Source organism: Lynx canadensis, chromosome C2 (genome assembly GCF_007474595.2).
Source record: "Lynx canadensis isolate LIC74 chromosome C2, mLynCan4.pri.v2, whole genome shotgun sequence".
Taxonomy (NCBI): domain Eukaryota; kingdom Metazoa; phylum Chordata; class Mammalia; order Carnivora; family Felidae; genus Lynx; species Lynx canadensis.
The window spans coordinates 158,299,317-158,320,012 of record NC_044311.2 but is presented as its reverse complement, the minus strand read 5'-3'; the positions used below and the strand labels follow the sequence as shown (position 1 = coordinate 158,320,012).

General features: G+C 55.0%; 1 protein-coding gene and 1 pseudogene across 1 annotated transcript; both read left to right on the top strand.

Moving 5' to 3' along the window:
- The first annotated feature begins 1,487 nt into the window (after window positions 1-1,487).
- On the top strand, window positions 1,488-19,224 carry FTCD (formimidoyltransferase cyclodeaminase). Its single transcript, XM_030330227.1, has 12 exons — window positions 1,488-1,611; window positions 3,741-3,829; window positions 3,949-4,125; window positions 5,758-5,895; window positions 6,152-6,283; window positions 11,790-11,851; window positions 12,306-12,435; window positions 12,529-12,690; window positions 16,274-16,317; window positions 16,521-16,659; window positions 17,869-17,964; window positions 18,933-19,224. Exons 1-12 carry the CDS (start codon window positions 1,545-1,547, stop codon window positions 19,017-19,019), a joined length of 1,323 nt encoding a protein of 440 aa, XP_030186087.1. The 5' UTR covers window positions 1,488-1,544; the 3' UTR covers window positions 19,020-19,224.
- LOC115523932 lies at window positions 1,959-2,242 on the top strand (annotated as a pseudogene).
- Window positions 19,225-20,696: the final 1,472 nt, after the last annotated feature.

Sequence of the window (20,696 nt, the reverse complement as noted above, 5' to 3'; positions counted from 1 at the left end):
CACAGAGAGTTGGTGCAGGCCACTGAGGGCCACGGAACAATTTAGGCCCTGAGCCCCTGCTCCCAACCACTGGGCTGTCCTGCTGCCTCAGAAGGTTTCTGGGCCGTTCATGGCCCTCCCCTAGTGCAAATGCTCCCACTAGGGGCTGCCTTGGGGAAGCTAGGGCCCTGACCTCTGTGACCTTGGCCTATAGGTCACCTTCTGGAGCCCCAGCAAGCCCTCTATCCGGATTCTGACTCCTGCCTCGGTTTCTCTTGGAGGGTGCCGCCTGTTGCCCCCTTCTTGGCAACCATAGCTCGGTGGTAGGCCTCTCTGGGCTTGTACTCTTTGAGGAATTCCCAAATGCTCGGCACCAGCTCCTTAGGCCCATGTTTGGGTGGTGGTTGGGGTGGCAGGAAAGTCATGCCCACCTCTGAAGCTCCTGTTCCCTCTTCCAAGTGGGGAAACCGAGGCACAGTGTCGGACTTTCATCCCCAGGTGATTGACGCCATCTCCCGAGCCGTGGCACAGACCCCGGGCTGTGTGCTGCTAGATGTGGATGCGGGCCCCTCCACCAACCGCACCGTCTACACCTTTGTAGGGCAACCCAAGGACGTGGTGGAGGGGGCCCTCAATGCTGCGCGGGCTGCCTTCCGGCTCATCGACATGAGCCAGCACAAAGGTGAGGGGCCAGAGCACCAGGCTGTCTGTCCTCACCCACAGGGTTTGGCTCAGGGCATAGGGGCCTAATGGCCTGTGAGCTTACCCTTGGGGGACCCCTGGGACACAGAATGTGTTGTGCCGGGCAAAGGTCCGTGGCACCTCCACCATGTTTTGGGGGTTCCCTGTGCATGAGTGGCGGTGAGACTGTGGCATTCTGTTCAGGCCTAGGGGCCTTGGGGGGCAGGGAGGCAAAGACTCGGAAACCGGCCCTGTCAACAGCCTGCAAAAGCAAACACATTTACTGTGGCAGGCAGGGTCAAAGGTTGGTGGACACAGGGAGCTGGTCAAAAGGGCAGGGTCTCTGGCCACTCACAGTGGGGGGAGGTGAGGCCCCACTTGAAGGAATCCACAGGTTGATCCCACTGGTAAAGTTAGAAAGCTTATCTCAAAGCCAGGAGCTCCCTGAGGGGGGTGGGGGAACGTGGCGGTGTGAGGGGGCTCATCATCTTGGGGGGCTGCTGACCATAGCTTGTCTGACCACAGTGGGGGGTTCTGGTTTTGAAAAAGGACGCTCTGCTAGCTGCCCAGGGCCGGGGGGTGGCAGGGAGGGCTGGGCGGCAAGACCAGCCAGGCAGGACTCTGAATGCTCAGCCTGGCAGCCCCGGGCAGTGACCTTTGTGGCTTTTAGGAGAGGGAGGGGTTTACACAAAGATGCTGCTTCCCTGTGGGGCAGCGTGACAAGCTGGGTGTGTGGATGGAGGGCAGGTTGGGGGCAGAAAGTGCGGGGTCCAGGAGCCACCCACCCCTGGCCTCCCCTTCCTCAGCCCCCGTCTCTCTGCAGGGGAGCACCCTCGGATGGGAGCCCTGGATGTGTGCCCCTTCATCCCGGTGAGGGCGTCACCATGGATGAGTGTGTGCTCTGTGCCCAGGCCTTTGGCCAGCGACTGGCGGAGGAACTGGGTGTGCCGGGTGAGTGCCCATGTCTGGGGTTCCCCCTGCTGGTCCCTCACTGAACTTCAGTACCCTCATGGTTCTCTGTTCTTAGCTCCTTAAAAATGCAGTTTAACACAAAAAAAAATCTGCAAACTGACCTACAGGGAAATGTCCTGCTTCTTCCATAATGAGATAAACACAAATAGAAACCATGACCAAGTGCACCCGGGGTCAGGGAGCCAGTGGCCCTCACGTGCTGCCCGGCAGCGGACACTGCTTAGCTGTTTGTGAAGTCCAGTCCGGGCTTGCTAATAGAATTGTCTCACTTTGGGGAACTCACCCAAGTCTTTGAGTGGCATGTCTGAGCTCACCAAGTAGATGCCATGAGCAAAGCTCCCCCCACCGGGCTGGAAAAATTTATGGACAAGAAATTATATTGAAATTAAACGGTGGCAGACACTCCCAAGGAAACTGTGGGGGGGTTGATCCCTTCATGAATCTTGTGATAGATGAATGTGTGGTGATGGCAACTAGTGGGCGACAGAACGACATTAGAATGGCGGTAATTCCAGAAAGTCATGTCATCGTGTTAGGAGCCTTGGAACGAGCATAAACAGTGGGTGTGCTCAAGGGAAGAAACCAGCGGCTTCCACACACCCCCTCTCTATGGCACCTGTTTTCCTACAATGTAAAAATCAGATCGCGCATTTTCATATTGAACTTTTTTGTTAAATAAACTTTTGTAGTTGAAAATGCTTTCTCAGACATTCTGAACCTAGAAAATCGAACGTTAGCTCTTATTCTAATTTTTTCTAATATGAACTATTTCTCGTCAAGAACGACTTGTTCCAAACCTTTTATGCATTGATATAGAAGAATCTGATTAAATGTGAAGCATGGCTGGGGCGCCTGGGTGGCTCAGTGGGTTGAGCATCCAACATCAGCTCAGGTCATGATCTCACAGTTCATGGGTTCCAGCCCTGTATCGGGCTCTGCGCTGTCAGCACAGAGCCTGGAGCCTGGTTCGGATTCTGTGTCTCCCTCTCTGTGCTCCTCACCTGCTTGTGCTCTCTCTGTGTCTCTCTCTCAAAAATAAATAAACATTAAAATTTAAAATTGTGAAGCATGGCTAGGATGGCTTTTTTCCATCTTTTTTAAGTTTATTATGTATTTATTTTGAGAGAGAGACAGAGAGAGAGAGAGAGAGAGAGAGAGAGAGAGAGAGAGAGAGACAGCAAGCAGGGGAGGGGCAGAGAGAGAGGAAGAAAGAATCCCAAGCAGGCTCCACGCTGTCAGTGCACAAGCCTGACGCAGGGATGAAACTCACAAACAGTGAGAGCATGACCTGAGCTGAAGTCAGACGCTCAACTGACTGAGCCACCCAAGAATCCCGGCTTTTTTCCTCCTTTTAATGTAAAGATGAAGAACATGCAAACCTGGCTGGATTTCTTCTGAAACATTAATTGTAATTTTCAAAACTCTTGTCGCTTGATGTACTCTGACTTTTCCAGGTACACCTACATCCAAGTATAGTGCAGTTGAAGTAAACACAGGAGGTAATGGATACGGTTATTCTGAATACAAGAATAGAAATAGAACTCTAGAGGAAAAACAAAACAAAACAAGAAATTAACCTAGAACAAGTGTAGATGAGTCGGAAACAGAGTGCAGGCCCAGCACAGGTCTGCAGACCGTGTCCAATGGGCAGATGGACGCGGGAGCGCAGGGCCCCAAATCCAACCCCATGCAGATATGGGCCAGTGCGCTCCGTGCTGTCACAGTTGTGGTGTGGATCTTGGGAGTTTTGGTGACTTTTGTTTTCCTTTCCTTATGATTCTTACTTTGTGGTCATACTTATGGTACAATGAAAATACATTTTAGAAAGAAACGTGAACATCCATCCCGCACATCTACTTCTCTTATAATCTCTGTGATGGTTTTTTTGGGGGGACATCTGTGCAGTGGGAGCAGCAGGGAGGGTCTTGGCCCAAACCGAGTGTCCATCAGTGAGCACTCACACCCATGAGGCACAAAGAGATGGGAACCGAGGGAGGTTGGTCTTCCGGGCTGAGGCTGGCAGGAGCGGCCCACCTCATTTCTCCTCTGGAAGTGGGGGTTCTGGGCTGCCCCTGGCTGGGAGCCTGACCAGCCAGTCTCCCTCACAGTGTACCCTCTATGGGAGGCGGCGCAGACGGCCGGTCGTCGGACCCTCCCAGCCATCCGGGCCGGGGAGTATGAGGCCCTCCCTGAGAAGGTGCGTGTCTCCTCTCCAGGGTGGGCAGGGATGATTCCCCTCCTCCTTCCCCTTCCTCGACCCTGGCGGGGCGCCCCTCCCGTGGGGGACACCCCAGCCTAGGCAGAGTCTTCCCACAGCTCAAGCAGGCCGAGTTGGTGCCTGACTTCGGTCCCAGCTCCTTCGTCCCAGCTGGGAGCCACTGTCACAGGGGCACGGAAGTTCCTCATTGCGTTCAACATCAACCTGCTCAGCACCAAGGAGCAGGCCCACCGCATCGCCCTCAACCTCCGGAGCAAGGGCGCGGGAAGGACAAGGTGAGCAGCCTGCTGTCCCCACAGAGGCCCAGCACCGTCCCCGGGGAATCCTGAGGGGGCTCCTGGGAGAGAGCCAGGGTAGGGTGGTGCCGTGGCATGGACCTGCTGGGAGCCCAGCCTTGGTGTCCCCAACAAGTGGGACGGGGCAGGCGGAGGTTCCAGTGTTTGAAGTTGGGAACACTTGCCTTAAAGACATTTCCATGGGATCAGTCAGGGGTATAGCTATTGTTAAAATATTGCAGCATTCTAGTAGGAGAAGAGACGCTTCTGAGCCCCAGGTGCCCCCACAGGCCTCTAGGTGTCCCAGGTACTCCCAGGTACCCCCACATGCCTTCAAGATCCATAGGTACTCCCAGGTCCTGCAGGTGCCCCAGCTACCCCCAGGTGCGCCAGGTAATTCAGGTGTCCCCGCATACCTCCAGGTGTCCCAGGTGTCCTGACCCTCAATGTCTGCCACAGCAACTGTCTCCTAGTTTGAGCTTTGATCTAGCAGAAAGTGTGAGTTGGACACACAGACACAGAGACCCTTGGTGAAGGAGGTGGAGGATGACATCCTGCTTGCTTGTCAGCCCCTAACCTCCAGAGACCTGGGTCCCACCAGACAGCTGAGGCCCCAGGAGCCCAGCTTCCCAGCCCGCAGACTGCAGTACGGAAGCACAACACACACAGCAAACCCCAAATCCTTCTTTCTTCTCCTGCTGAATTCAGAGGTCAAAGGTCCTTCTTAGGTGCCACCCAAGAAGCGAGGAGCAGAGAGCCAGTCCTCTGGGGTGAGGGTGGGATGGCAGGAAGGGACTAAACACAGGAGTTAGGGGTTGGGTGGGGGTGACCCCAGGCAGGTCCCCAGCACGTGGTAGAGACCTCAAACACAGTTCTCACCACACGGTCCCACACACACAGTTCTCACCACACGGTCCACACCACACAGTTCTCACCACACAGTCCACACCACACGGTCCTCACCACAGTCCACACCACACGGTCCAACCACACAGTCCACACCACACAGTACACACACACGGTCCTCACCACATAGTCCTCACCACACAGTCCACACCACACAGTTTCTCACCACACAGTCCTCATCACACAGTCCTCACCCATACAGTCCACACCACACGGTCCTCATCACACAGTCCTCCCACACGGTCCTCCCCACACGGTCCTCCCCACACGGTCCTCCCCACACGCGTCCTCACCACACGGTCCACACCACACGGTCCTCACCACACGGTCCTCACCACACAGTCCACACCATACGGTCCTCCCCACACAGTCCTCACCACACGGTCCTCACCACACGGTCCACACCACAAAGTCCACACCATACGGTCCTCCCCACACAGTCCTCACCACACAGTTCTCACCACACGGTCCACACCACACAGTTCTCACCACACGGTTCCACACCACACAGTTCTCACCACACAGTTCTCAGCGTCACAGTCCTCCCCACACAGTCCTCACCACAGTCCTCACACCCAGTCCACACTACACAGTTTGTAAGCCATGGTATCAGTGGAGGAAGGGAGCCCTCCAACCAGCAGGGAGTGCAGGTACAAGTGGTTTTCAGCACAGGGTTCCAGAGGAGGACAGGCAGGGGCCTGTGCTGGGAAAGTCGTTTCTTTGTAGCAGGACGCCTGGAAAAAGGTTCAGGGCATTGGCTGGTACTTGGATGAGAAGAACCTGGCCCAAGTGTCCACAAACCTCCTGGACTTTGAGGTCACCGCACTGCATACGGTCTATGAGGAGACCTGCAGAGAGGCCCAGGTGAGCAGGACGCGTGTCCCCTGCTGGCCGTGGGGGCCCCTCTAGGTGAGTGGGTCAGGTGTCCTCCCGCTGGCCGGGGTGAAGTCTCTCCAGGTGAGCAGAGCGGGCATCCCCTGCTGGCCACGAGAGCCCCTCCAGGTGAGCGGGGTGGCGTCCCCTGGTGGCTGGGGTGACGTCCCTCCAGCTGAGCGGGGCAGGTCCCCGGGACGTCTCGAGTCTGGCTCCTCTGAGCGTTGACCCTGCTGGACCTCTGCAGGAGCTGAGCCTTCCGGTGGTGGGCTCACAGCTGGTGGGCTTGGTGCCTCTGAAGGCCCTTCTGGATGCCGCTGCCTTCTACTGCAAGAAGGAGAATCTCTTCATCCTGGAGGAGGAGCACCGCATCAGGCTGTGGGCTGCGCTCCCCGAGCGAGGGGCTGGTGGGGGATGGGAGCGAGCTTGATGCTCTCAGAGCAGGCCTGGGTGCTGGAAGCACCTGCACCGGGCCTGGAGCCCTGTCTGCGAGGCAGGGCCCCGCCCTCCTCTTCTGCTGTTTTAGTGTCTGGGCTTAGATGAGATCATGCTGTTATCATTTCGGGAAAAGAAACTGCAGAAGTTTTCTTTGTGACCGAGAAGACATTCAGTCTTGTAAAAATTCCTCAGAGAGGATGCACATCACTTCCCCCCCACGCCTTCTGGTGTCTGTCCTGGGGGCGCCTCGCTCTGGCGAAGGTGGGAGCCCTCGCTTCCGCGTCAGCCCTGTGCCCACAGCACTCCGGGATGCACCCACGAACATCGCCAGGTTATTTAGAAGCTGGTGCCATTGTCCCAAGTGATACCTTTACTTGAATTTCTCCACAATGAGCACGAGTGCTCTGACACACTCTGAAAGTCTTTGTCTTTTCGTAGTTGAGTTTATCCCTTTGCATTTCCTGATCCAGCAAATATGTCTGGACTCTTGTCCCATTTTCAGGCATGTGGGAGTGTTGGATGTGGTTGCTTCCAGTTTTATGGAAGAGTCTATTTTTTAGGTATTCTGGTGATTAACCTTTATAACTTATATACTTTCTGTTTTTGATTTATCGGGTTTAAAAATGTTATCCAAATTTTCAAATATATAATTTGATTTGTCAGTTCTATCACTACACTGACAGCCTTCTATGGAGGTGAGAAAACTTACTTAGCTTCTAGTCACTCTTTCTTTCTTCTCTGTTTCCTGAATTTTTTGAGTTATAGTAGTTTTAGTGGGAGTGGGAGTTCTTCTGGTGGTTAAACTTTTTTCAATTTTTCTTTTCTTTTTTTTTAAGTTATTTATTGATTTTGAGAGAGAGGGAGAGAGAATCTCAAGCAGGCTCTAACGCTGTCAGCACAGGGTCCGACTCGAGACTTGAACCACGAACTGTGAGATCATGACCTGAGCCGAAATGAAGAATCAGACGCTTAACTGAATGAGCCACCCAGGCGCCCCTCAACTTTTTCTTTTGTAGTAAAGTACTCGTAACGTACAATTGGCATCTTACCATCTTTAAGTATACAGTTGGTGATATTAAGTACATCATAATGTTATGCAGCCATCATAACCAGGATGGGTTTTTTGTGTCTGCAAAAAGCACCATTAGAGTTCTGATAAGGACTGCACTGATTCTGTGCATTGCTTTGGGGAGTATGGGCATCTTAACAATAGGAAGTGTTCCCATCCATGAAACAGGGGCTTTCCATTTATTTATGCTTTCTTTAATATCTTTTAGCAATGTTTTGTAGTTTTTTTGTACAAGTCCTTACCATCCTTGGTTAAGTTAATTAATTCCTACTTATTTATTCTTTTGATGCTATTGTAAATGGAATTGTTTTTTGCAAGTTCTTTTGAAGATCGCTCATTGTTAGTGTATAGAAATCAACTGACTTTTCTTGTTGACTTTGTACCCTGCTTCCTTGTTGAATTCATTTATTAGTTCTAGGTTGTTAAATTATTAAGTTTAAATAATATGCTTAATCCTTTCTCTCTTTATCAATGTTAGACAGTGTTTGTTGATGTTTGTTTGGTGAAGAAAGACAGAATATTAGTGCACTTGTGCAACTGGTCATCTGTGCTCTAAATTGTTATGTTGCTATTTTTACATTGTCAAATCTATAACATGTACCTTCTGTAACTGTCCACATGTATTAAATAGCCACAGATATTTAACCTTCGCTCTATTCATAGATGAGGTCATCTCTCTTCTTACTTATCTGTTTGTTGTTTGTTGCCTGGATCTCACAATCAAGGAGATTTCCCCCCGTCCCTGACCCCTCACAAGCAGATTTTGTAAACCAAGACTCATGGTGCTTTTCCTTGTGGGATCTGGCATGCTTGACAATGTCTTTCTGTGAATTTTTTCTTGCAAGACAGTTGGAAAGCCAAAATCCCAAGTCACTTGTTTTCCCTGAGAATATTGCAAACCTATCTTTACAATCTTCTGGAATTATATGTCCCGTGGGGAGGTCTCAGACTGCCTGGTTATCTCCCCGATCTCCAGGGACATGTTTTTGTCCGTGATGCCTGCAGAACTCCTTCTCTGTCCTCAAAGTTCAATAAGCCATACACGTCTTGGTCAATTATTCTACATCATTTTCTTCTCTGGATTAATGTTCCTTGTGATTTACAGATTCCATTCTTGCTTAGTTTTAGGAATATTTTCCTCTGTTATACTTTTGATCCTGTTATTTTGTTCTTTTACTTTCAGGATGCCGGTCACATTGCAGTGGCATATTTCTGTCTTTTCTTGACTTTATTTCTACTTCTTCCCTTTGTGTTCACTGTGGTTTTCTCGAAACCTAGCCTCTAAGGTACTGATACAGTTTATGGCCAGGTCTGTTACAAATTTTGTGTATTTTTATGTCGCTATAATTCCCTGCTCACAGGAAAGATGTGGGAACGACACAAGGACAGGACCTCCCTTACATACTCCAACTTCACCTGTATTTCGCATCTGCCCTCTTTGCTTTATTATTCTCTCTCTGTATTCACACATAGTCGTGTTGTGTTTTTTTGGACCGCCTGAGAGTAGGTTAAAGACTATTTACCTAGAATGTTTTCAGGTTTCATTTCTTAAGAACAAGGACGTTCCCTGACACAACCTCAGTAAAATGAGGAAAATCAGGAATTGAACGTTAATACAATTGTAGTATCTAGTCTGCAGACCATCATCGCACGACACCGATGTCCCCGTCATTCCTATTACAGTGCTTTCTGCTCCCACCCATGGAGGAATCCGGATGACAGTCATTTATTGGCTTTAATCCTGAACCATTCTTTGTGCTCCTGCCCTTCATTGACCTTGACATACTTTGAAAGTACAGGGAGCCGTTTCGTACCACGTCTCATGACTGCCGTGGCTGTATGCTGGCGGCGGGAGCAGTGCAGATGTGATGTGCTGTCCTCAGAGTGCCGGGTCAGGCGCCCATCATCTCCCTGTGGCCTGGGGTCCTGGGGTCAAGGTGCCGTTATCCGCTGCAATGTTTCCGTTTTTCCTTTTGTGGTGAGCGCGCTGTGGGACGTACTTTAAGGATATGTAAGTACCCTGTTCCTCTTAAAATTCCAGCCATAGGTTTTAGCAGCCAGTAATGGTTTTCTAATTTACCCTTTTTCTGTAAGAAAATGCTTTCACCTCTCCCACATTTATTTATTCCTTATCAATGTGTTCGATGCTCTCCTGTATCTTTTAACACATTATTTTTTATTCTTTATCTGAAAGCTCTAATATCTGCAGTCTTTGAAGGTCTGATTTGCACATTGCCATATCAGCGAACTTTCTCACAGTGACTTGCTTTGTGTGTTTTGTGATTTTTGATTACGAGTGCATGTTCTTTGCAACTTTATCTGTGGTAATTCTTGGACACCTGGGTTAAAGTCCGGATTTGCCTACATAAGTTCTTGGGGACATGATCACACAGGGCCCCCCCAGATTCAGTCTTTTGCTTGGAGCTTTGGGACCCCACATGTAGAGAGTTCTTTGTGAACCGTCGCCCACATCCCCACCAGGGAGGCCTGTGGTTAGAATTCCCATGAAGGCATCTTCCTGCATCCCCAGAGGGAAGGCAGAGTGTGAAAAGTATCCCGATGACATCCTCAGTGGACTTCTCCCCAACCCCCGCTCATCCCTGGAGATGTCCCCTTTCAGGGGCCTCCAGTCTGACCCCCAACTCCTCAGGACTTGACGCCTGCCTTGCTCATGAGCGGCTTCCAGAGGCTCTCAGATGTCCCTGGGGCACCCAGCTTCAGGGCCGGCAGGCCTGCCTGGTTCCCTTTCTGGTCATCTCTGGCCTCGAATGAGCTCCTTTACTTTCTGCCCACTTAGCCAGGCATGTGAATTCCTTTTTAAAGTTCTGTTTGTCTTTCTGAGGTCTTGTGTGCCAGGAGAGCTTTGCCTTATTGCTTGTTGAGGACTGTCTGGCGGGCTCCCAAGAGGCACTCCTTCTTTTTTTAGTGTTTATTTATTTTAAGGGGGGGGGGTGGCTATTGCTAATGGGGGATGGGCAGAGAGAGAGGGAGACGGAGGCTCCAAAGCAGGCTCCACTCTGACAGCACAGAGCCCGATGTGGGGCTTGAACTCACAAGCTGAGAGATCATGACGTGAGCCGAAGTTGGACGCTCAGCCAACTGACCCCTCCAGATGCCCCTCGAGTCCCTCTTACCCATTTCCATGTCCTCGGGGAGACCTCCCCCCGCCCTTTGCTAGCTTGTTTCTCTCAAGCATTTCTCACTTTCTAGTTTTGTGGAAAGTTTTGCCAAAGGACACAGGAGTGCTGATGCATAGGGGCACTTGTACCCCAATGTTTATAGCAGCACTCTCAACAATAGCCAAATTATGGAAAGAGCCTAAATGTCCATCAACTGACGAATGGATAAAGTTGTGGTTTATATACACAATGGAATACTATGTGGCAATGAGAAAGAAAGAAATATGGCCTTTTGTAGCAACGTGGATGGAACTGGAGAGTGTTATGCTAAGTGAAATAAGTCATACAGAGAAAGACAGATACCATATGTTTTCACTCTTATGTGGATCCTGAGAGACTTAACAGAAGTCCATGGGGGAGGGGAAGGAAAAAAAAAAGGTTAGAGAGGGAGGGAGCCAAAACATAAGAGACCCTTAAAAACTGAGAACAAACTGAGGGTTGATGGGGGGTGGGAGGGAGGGAAGGTGGGTGAAGGGTACTGAGGAGGGCATCTGTTGAGATGAGCACTGGGTGTTGTATGGAAACCAATCTGACAATAAATTTCATATTAAAAAAAAAAGATAAAAAAAGCAAGTTATGTAGAAAGTGTCAGCCTCATTGGCTCAAGAACGCACCGGGATGTGCCACTGGCATATACACCATAAAGTCTTTTGAATATTTTTTGGTGAAAAGAATTCTGATCTTAAATGGAGATTATTCCAATTTTATTTTGAATTCAGGTAAAATCTATTTTTCCTCACAAAACAAGTCTTATGTGTAGGTGAGTCAGGAAGCTCCTGGCTTTAAAAGTTGTGAGGACACCGTGTGTGACACCCAAAGAATTAAAAATCTTTCCCAAAGGGACAGTTTTGTTGGCCCCTTTCAGTGACGGGCTCACGTGTGGCGTTTTCTGTGGGACGCATGTGGCTTAGAATGAGGGGCTTCCTCTCTCTGAGCCTCAGTTTCTCTGTGGGATAAGAAGTGTGGGCGGGTGTGTCAGGAGGTCTGTGGGCCCTGCTCTGGGCTGGGGGCTCTCCCAGGAGCCCGTGGTAAGCAAGCTCCTGGCACGCGGGCACGCAGCCAGCTCTGCCTGGCCCCCGCCACAGAGGCAGATGGGAGCAAGGGGTGCCATCGCGGACTCAGGTGGGACCCCATTATTCAGTAGCCTGCCTCATGTGTGGGGGGCTGAGGTGGGTCCTCATCACCAGCCCTTTTTCCAGGTGGTGAACCGGCTGGGCCTGGACTCTCTATCCCCTTTCAACCCCAAGGAGAGGATCATCGAGTGAGCACAGCCCTCACCCCCGCAGACACCTGCCTCAGTCCTTCCAGAGCCTTCCACTTGGCCACTCATCCATCGGCAAATGCCAGGGTGCCCGTGCCAGCCATGAGGCCGGAGGCTGGTTGAGGGGACACAGTGAGGTCCCAACAGGGTCCCACTGTGTCCTCACGAGGGCTTCTGCGTGGGCATGGCCACTCTGCAAACTGGGACTGTGCCCCCTCCCCTGTGTTGGTGAGGGGTGGGGTGGGAGGGGCCTGGGGTCAGGGATCAGGGTCTGAGCCAGCCCTGCCCTCACAGCCTGGCAGTAGTGACCCTGGATCCTGTCTTCCATTCCCCTGTCCCCGAAAGCCCCATCCCCCATCCCTGGCCCTGCGTGACGGAGGACACATCCCCTGTCCCTGCCCCTAGCTCTTCCCTCCCCTCCTCTGAGCTTTGCTGAGCCGACCCTTCCCCACAGGTACCTGGTCCCCAACAGTGGCCTGAGCAGAGGCCTGGTGAGCAAGTCTCTGTGTGCCTTCGTCCGTGAGGTTGGCGCCCGCTCGGCGGCCCCGGGGGGTGGCTCGGTGGCAGCGGCCAGTGCAGCCATGGTGAGTGCGAGGCAAGGGGCGAGGGACGAGGACAGGGCCCGGGGCGCCTGGCCTGGGGTCCCGAGTCTCACGCGTGGCTCATGCCTCGCCTAGGGTGCCGCGCTGGCCTCCATGGCCGGCCTGATGACCTATGGGCGGCGCCAGTTTGAACACCTGGATGCCACCATGCGGCGCCTGATCCCGCCCTTCCACGCGGCCTCCGCTGAGCTGACCGCGCTGGTGGACGCGGATGCCCGGGCCTTCCAGGCCTACCTGGTGAGTGCTCAGAGAGGGGGTCAGCTCATGATGGGGGGCGCGCTTGGGGAGAGAAAGCTCCTGCGGGGTCACAGACAACTTGCAGGAGGGGGAGGGGCTGTTGCAGGCTCCGGTGTCTGGGCACCAGGGGAGGTTGGAGACCCCGCCTTGAGCGTGAAAGGCTGCTTCAGGGGCTCTGAGGGTTTGGCGCAGGCGTGACCCCACGCTCACATCCACGGCGGCGTCGGGGTGGGGTGGGAAGTTCAGTCCAGGCTCAGCACCTGCCCCCCAGCCGCCCCTGAGTCCTACAGTCGGGTTGGCACCCAGACCCGCAGACGCTGCAGGAAGGCGTCAAACAGGGAGGGTGGGCAGTGAAAATCCCAGAAGAGCCGGTGACCGATGGTCCGAGAGAGACTGGAGAAGACGTTTCAGCCACAAGGTAGAGAGAGGACCACAGGGAGAGCTGGCGGGTCAGATCAGAACCCGCTCGCTCACGGGCAAGAGGCAGCTGGTGTGCCAGGTGGTGGGCGACAGAGAAGGGGCTCAGAACCCAGGGCAGAGGACGGAGGAGTCCAGGACCAAAGCCTGGCCATGCATCTGTGTCTGAGAGCAGTTCCTGGTGGAAGGCCCCGGGAGAGGCATGAGCTCGCAGCTGCCAGCCGCCCCAGAGCCACCTCGCGGGCAGAGCTGGGGTGAAGGGCAGTCTGGGGAACAGGCGGGCCTGCGCTCTGATGACTGCCGGTGACCTCCAGGGCATGCCGTGCACCCCCAGAGTGAAGGCTGTATGTAGACAGGGAAGAATCAGAGTCTCATCTAAATAAGTCACCATCTGGAACTCAAGTTCATGTCCTCTGGGAGGGAGGTGTAGAGACAGATCTCCTTTTCCCATTTGTGTTTTTATGTTTAAATTTCATTTGTTTGCTTTTGAAAGTAGGTAAAAGCTTCAGGGGTTCAGAATTCACAAGGGCAGGAGAGTAGCAGATGAGAAGACCCGATGCCCTGCCTCCCCCTGCCCACACGCCCTAAACAGGTGCAAGTTCTAGGGCATGTGTCCTGGGATGGTTATCTATATTCTCGTAGATGCAGCTTTTTTTTCTCTCCTTTCTTACACAAATGGCATCATACGTGTTCTTAGTTCGCCTCTTGCATTTCTAACTTGGTCTGGCACATAGAGACCACACCCCTCGCTGCCAGCACAGATCTTCCCCAACTTACCAGGGGGTCACATCCAAAAGCCCATCATAGATTGGAAACAGCGTAAGGCGAAAATGCATTTGTTGCATGTAACTTACGCACATCACACTTAGCTGGTCTGCCTTACACGTGCTCAGAACACTTCCGTTAGCCTGTGGACGGGCACAGCCGCCTGGCCCACAGCCTGTTTTACAAGGAGGGTGGACGTCTCGAGTAGTTGACCGAATACCGTACTGAAGTGACAGGCAGACCGTGTGGGCCCAGAACGGTCGTCGGTGTGCGGGGACCGCGTGGCCGCCCAGCCCCGGGGTGACACGGCGTGTGGAAACTCCAGGCACCGTGTTTACTGAACGCACATCCTTTGGCACCGCTTACAGTCGAAAATCCTAAGCCGAACCCTTGTCAGTTGGGGACTGTCTGTATCCTGCAGACGTCTGGGTCACAGCGCGGTTGGCCAGCCCCACTGGGGGATTTAGGCCCTTTAGTCGGCACCCGGGCGGTTGCTGTGGACACCTCTGGCGTCCGTCACTGGGGGCGGTGGGCAGCCTGTGGGAATGATTCGCAGAAGGACTTGCTGCCCAAGGTGGGTGCGCTTCTTTGAAGGACGCTGCCAAGTGGCCCTTGCGGGGCTGCACGGATGGGGCTCTGCCTGAGGGGTCTGAGGGCTCCTCCCCGGGACCCCCGCCGTCGGACTTGTAGTCACCCCGTGGTTTGTCTCCTGGAGCGGCCCTGGCGTGTGCTGCTCAATGTGTGTGGCAAGAGCGTTTCTTGTATTTCTCACGGCGGTGTTGTGTCCCTTCTGGAGAGGAAAGGCACTTTCCCGCTGGCTAGGCCCTTCTCGCACACTTGGGACTCGCTCTGTGGTTTGCCGCTGGCCGTTTGCTTCCGGCGCTGCTCGTGCTGCTTCCTGCCCGGGAGCCTTGTAGGCTGCATGGGTTTTCGTCCCTGAGCTTGGAGTCTGCCGTTTGTTCTTTCCGGTCACGGTTCACAGGGCCTCCTGGCCGTGCTTGCTGGGCTTCTTCCTGGTTCTTCCCAGACTCCTGTGCTCTGAGAGGCGGTTAGGGAGAAGCATCCGTTTAAATATAGAAACAAACATTTAGGGCTAGCCACCAGCGATTTAGAAATAAGGTGAATGAATAGAAAACAACGGGAGGGAGGTAGAAAAATGAAAATCTAGTCAGAAGGCAGGGAAGAAAAGAAAGATAATCAGCAAGGGTGTGTGATTTAGAGAGCGCACCGTCGGAAGCCACACACGCGAGAGCGAGAGCGGTGTGCCACGCTCCCTGGAAGCAGGTGGAGTTCTGGGAAAAAAAAAGGGACATTCTTGTCTTGGGCCAAATGCGCAAGTAATTTTCAGGTGGGGTTAAAAACAAAGTTCACAGTCAGCCTAACTCCAAGTGGGTGGTGTCCTCGCCTGGACACAGATGTGACCGCGTGAAGCACAGGCTTCACTGACATCAGCCCCGATTGGCCCAGTGGAGACTCAGGGCACCCAGCCTGGCGGCCTCACGGTGACAGCCGGGGTCAGTGCCCCACGTGTGTGAGGACTGCTGTGGAGACTGGGGGGAAGCAGCCCCGGGAGACTCAGGAGACACTGGGCAGTGACTCGGTGGGTTCTGGGCGGGGCCAGGGCTCACTTGCCATCAGGCCTGCTGACACAAGCGTCGACTTTTGGGTGGAGATTTATCCAAGTCTTCAACAGGCACATTCCCCACCTGGCAAGGCCCTCAAGCCCTGGGCCCTTGCAGTGGGCAGGGTGGGATTTCGGTGTGTGAGGGAGAGGCCTGGGCAGATGGGGGTGCACAGATGGGGAGCTGACGTAGTCACCGGCGTAGGGTGAGCGTGGCCAGTCCCGGAGGAGGGCCCGAGCCAGTACCGGTGGGGGGCACACCCGTGAGGTCTAGACTCGAGTGGTACAGTTGCCTGTGTTTTTTTAAAATTTATTTTAATTTTTTAATGTTTATTTATTTTTGAGAGACAGAGACAGAGCGCCAGCAGGGGAGGGGCAGAGAGAGAGGGAGACACAGAATCCGAAGCAGGCTCCAGGCTCTGACCTGTCAGCACAGAGCCCGATGCGGGACTTGAACCCAAGAACCACGAGATTATGACCTGAGCTGAAGTTGGACACTTAACCTACTGAACCCCCCAGGTGCTCCCAGTTGCCTGTGTTAACGCACAAGCAGTGACTGGAGTCCATGCTGTGTGAGGGGACACCTGGTCCCTGAGGGCGTCCCCAATCCCCGAGTGCCTGGAACCTGGCAGAAGTGCTCCCGGTGCATCCATGCCCGCAGAAATGCCAGCCCTGGGGGTGCTGGTGTGGACACTGCCCCTTGACCTGCCCAGACTCTCCGTGTGGCCCCAGGCTACGGCCACTGCCCACCCCACTCGCTTGTGTGTTCTGTTCTGGCAGGAGGCAACGAAGCTGCCCAAGGACACACCTGAGGACGGGGACAGGTGAGTCGTGGGGCAGTGCCGCCCCGGGCCATGAACACCCAGGTGCCTTGATCTCGGAGACATTTAATCCACCCGCTGGGGCTGTGTTGTGATTGGGGAATGACTTCCCTGTTGGCCCCACCCTGGTTCTGTGTGCTGGGGGGGCGCCGTGGGTGGGGTCCGGGCGGCCCCTGGGCTCTCACCATGGACCCCCTTGGTTTTAGGCGTGCGGCTGCCCTGCAGGAGGGGCTGAGGCAGGCGGTGGCCGTGCCCCTGGCGCTAGCAGAGAAGGTGGCCTCGCTGTGGCCCGCGCTGCAGGAGCTGGCACAGTGTGGAAACCTGGCCTGCCGGTCCGACCTGCAGGTGCTTGGGACTCAGCCTCCCATTGTAGGGGAGCAGCGGGGAGGGTCGTTGGGTACTTACTGAGCCAGGCCCCGGGCAGGAGCACTTCCCATGGGGTCCTGGCTGGTCTTAGCCCGCAGAGCACATTGGTTCGTCCTGTTTTAAAAGTGGGAAGTAAGGATTTTATTTAAGCCTGCATGGCAGAGGGGCTGAAAGTCTAATGTATCTCCAGAGTCCACCCCTGACCATAGCCCACAGACCGTCCTGGGGACCCCATCTCCTACCCTGCCTCATCCTCTCCCCTTCCCTCCTTCTCACGGCTGCTATTCTGGAAAATGCCTAAGCCCCCTCGCAGATGTGCACAGGTCACCCTGTGCCCTGCCGGTGCGTGGAAGGCTCAGGGTGTGGGAGCATCAGAATGGGCTCTGTGATTTCCACAGTCTGTCCTGAGCTCCAGTGTGTGGGGTCTCTACAAGAGAGACACCTGTTTTCGGTGGTCCTGGGGCCTTGGAGAAGCCTCTCTTCCTCCCCTTGGGGGCAGCCATATGCCATCTGGGCCAAGTGGCTCGGCGGTTCTGGGTTCTGGATTCATCCCTAGGCCGTGCTCTGACCTGCTCTCCCCTGGTGGCTGGCAGGTGGGAAGCAGGGATGGGACTCAGGAGCGCTGGCCATAGTCAGAGCCTGAAGCTGGCAGGCCAGCAGGCCACGCCTTGCTCAGACCCGAGGGGGCCTCTTTTTCTTTCTTTTAGAAAAATTTTTTAAATCTTTATTTATTTTCAGAGAGAGACAGAGTGTGAGCAGGGGAGGAGCTGAGGGGAGGGAGACGCAGAATCAGAAGCGGGCTCCAGGCCCCGAGCTGTCAGCACAGAGCCCAATGCGGGGCTCGAACTCACGAACCGTGAGATCGTGACCTGAGCCAAAGTCGGATGCTTAACCGACTGAGCCACCCAGGCGCCGAGGGGACCTCATTTTCTCCGCTCTGGCTGTGGTTGTCATCTGTTTTCTGGAGGGGCCAGGCCAGAGCCCCCCCGGCTGTGCGTGGAGCCCCATAGCCTCCTCAGACAGGCCAACCCTGTGTCTCATGGGGACCCCCGGGGCGCTCAGTTTGCCATCTTTACTGATGGGGCATGAGAGCCCCCAGTCGTGGCCCCGTGTAGCAGAGTGGGTAGAGCGGGCCTGCCATCTGCGGGGTCAACGGACCGCCGGCCCCATGCCTGGCGCCTGTTGCAGGTGGCGGCCAAAGCCCTGGAGACAGGCGTGTTTGGGGCATATTTCAACGTGCTCATCAACCTGAAGGATGTCACCGACAGCGCGTTTAAGGAGCAGGTGAGCGGGAGGGCGTGGGGGCTGGGCCCCGTGGCGGGACCTGGAGGTCGCCCTCAGGGCTGTGGTTCCAAGATGCGGGCCTGGGGGAAGTGTCCACCTGTGGAGATGTTCCTCTGGCCTCCTGTGGTGGCCGTTGTCCTCTCTGGGGTTTCTGTGGTGGCAGGTGGCCAGGCCACATCAGCTGGGAGAGGCTGGGGGGCTGCTCGGTGGAGCCCCCATGCCCTCTATGGGGCCATCCTGAGCCGCCTTCCACACTCACCTGCCTGTGGGGGCCGCCAAGGCTGGGGTCCCCACGGTCGGCACCATAGCACTGGCGCACGCGATCTCAAAGAACGGTCACCAACCTATGATGCGATCTTAGCTTCAGCCTCTGTGAAAATTTCGTTGTGATCGCTGTTGAGGTCAATTTGAGGAATATACTGTTCACCATTTTAAAGTGTGCAACTCAGCGCATTCTGCACATGTGTGACCACCACCTCTATCAAGTTCCAGAACATTCTCATCACTCCAAAGGGAGGCCCCCCCCCATTGTAAGACCCCTTTTCCTCAGCCCATAGCCCCTGACACCACTCGTCTGTCTCTGTGATTTTGCAATAATCTTTAAAAAGTGACCTTCCAGCTCGGGATGAAGGCCTTTTCAGGGGCTGAGCTTGGCCTCTGAGGGAAGTCGCTGTCCACCACGTGCCCACGTGGCTGTGGACTGAAGGATGGGTGCGGGGACACAGCCTTACCCTCTGCAGTGGTGGCTAAAGTGGGAAAAACAGGAGGGTGGGGGGCCTGGGCCTGGCAGTCCTTACATCTCAAGAGAGACATGAGAGGAATCGGGGTTCCCCAGGTGGGGGGCTCGAGACCACCCCAGAGAGGACGGGCCAGGGAGCATGGTCAGAGGGCGCAGAGAGGTGGCAGGGACTGCGGGCCGGCAGGGATGGGCTGCGGGTGCGGGGTGACACCTGGCCTTTGTCTGGCAGACCCGCCAGCACATCTCCAGCCTCCTGCAGGAAGCCAAGACCCAGGCAGCGCTGGTGCTGGACCGCTTGGAGGCCCGGCAGGAGTGAGGACGCCGGAGACCTCGTGGGGCCTCTGCACCCCTCAGTGCCCCTCCCCCTTCCCAGAAGGGTCCAGCCTCGCCCGACAGCACAGGACAGCCTCCAGTCACCACCCCTGTGGGCCCGGGGTGGGCTGGGTGGGGCCAGGGCTCTGGGGCGGCAGAACCGCCTCCCGCCGTCTCTTGTGGCTTCTAGTAAAGTCACGGCATACCAATAGTGTAGTGTGTTTGGGGCTGGAGTGTGTTTGGGGCTGGAGTGTGTTTGGGGCTGGGAGTGTGTTTGGGGCTGGGAGTGGTGTTCGGGGGAAGAAGGGAAAGGTCGAGCTACGTGGGCGGGGATGGGGGGCTCATGACAAGTGCGCATGGGGGCAGGTGGTCGGAGGAAGTGTGGGCACAGCATGAGGTGACACACAGGTTCCAGGATTCCATGGATGGGTGTTGAGATGCCACTGGGGCCTGAGCCACAGGTCGCTGGGAGCACCCGGGGCTCACTGAAGGGTGCCTGGGCTAGGTGGCCCTGGGGTCATGCACGGGACAGAAGTGCCCCAGATAGTAGGGTCCCTCCATCACATCTCAGGGAGGGGGTGTGGCCGGCGTCCGGTGCTGTGGGGGTGGCCACGTCCAGATGCTGGGGCGGGTGAGGAGAAAAAGGAACAGCATGCCGGGAATTCGTGGGGCAGGTGATGAGTTCCCCTGACCTGGCTGGGAGGGGACAAACCATCAGACCCGGGGGTCCCAGGAGGGCAGTTCCCCCATCTCCCAGCCCACAGCCCCTCTACCTTCTGTTGCGTCCCCCTGCAGGATCTAGGGAGGGGTGTCGTGGAGGTTCCCCAGGGCTTCTGTAGGAGCGCAGGCTGGGCCCATGAGACCCTCCCGCCTGGCAGGCAGCCCCAGATTCAGGTGTTGCCGGGCCAGGGATGACAGCGGTGACTGAGGGGGGTGCGAGGGGCTCTGGGTGGGAGCTCCAGGTAGAGGAAGACAGCAGGTGTGCAGCGGCCCTGGTGAGGGGTGCTGGTGAGGCTCGGCGCAGGTGGCTGCGTTCCCCAGCGGGATGCCACCCTGGGGGCTCCGAGCCTTGACTGGGTGAGGGTGGGCTCTGCCACAGGAGGCCACGCCATCCCCAGCTGCAGGCTGAGCTTTTCCTAGTTTCATCTTTCGAAAGACGCAACGTGTTACGCGCTCAAAAACCAAAGCGACGCAGAGGTTGCGTGAAGCCTCGTTACCCCGTCCCCGCCAGCCCCCCACGCCCTCTTCAGGGTTCACTGCTTCTGTGTTTCGTGCCCACGTAGCATCTAGTGAAGCGTGAATATAGATTCTCAATTCTTGCTTCACTGTGTAAGGAGAGCAGATTACATGCTGGATTTGATTCTACTTCCCGAGAGCCCCGAAGGCCTTCGTATTGGTATTTAAGAGAACGTGTTTTATTCACTCATCCTTTCCCCGTACTTTCTTAACCATTTCACTGTGAAACATAAGACACATTCAGAAACCACGACCAGTAGCTCAAGGATTTGTGCCCATGTCCTGGTGACCCTCTCGTGTCACAGAATCCCCCCTACCCCCACAACCCTGCACTAAGATGACTGGACCCGTTTTCCTCTTGGCCCGTCAGGCAGGGTGCTCGGATGTCCCTGTTTGAACATTTGAGAGGGGATGTCAGTGACGGGTCGCTGGTGAGGAGATCTTA

Bases quoted from the DNA above. Each gene is read 5' to 3' on its own strand.
- FTCD (XM_030330227.1), top strand. From the start codon at position 1,545: ATGGATGAGTGTGTGCTCTGTGCCCAGGCCTTTGGCCAGCGACTGGCG. The intron at 1,612-3,740 runs GTGAGTGCCCAT...TCTCCCTCACAG, and splicing joins GGAGGAACTGGGTGTGCCGG to TGTACCCTCTATGGGAGGCG. The intron at 6,284-11,789 runs TGGGCTGCGCTC...CCCTTTTTCCAG, and splicing joins AGGAGCACCGCATCAGGCTG to GTGGTGAACCGGCTGGGCCT.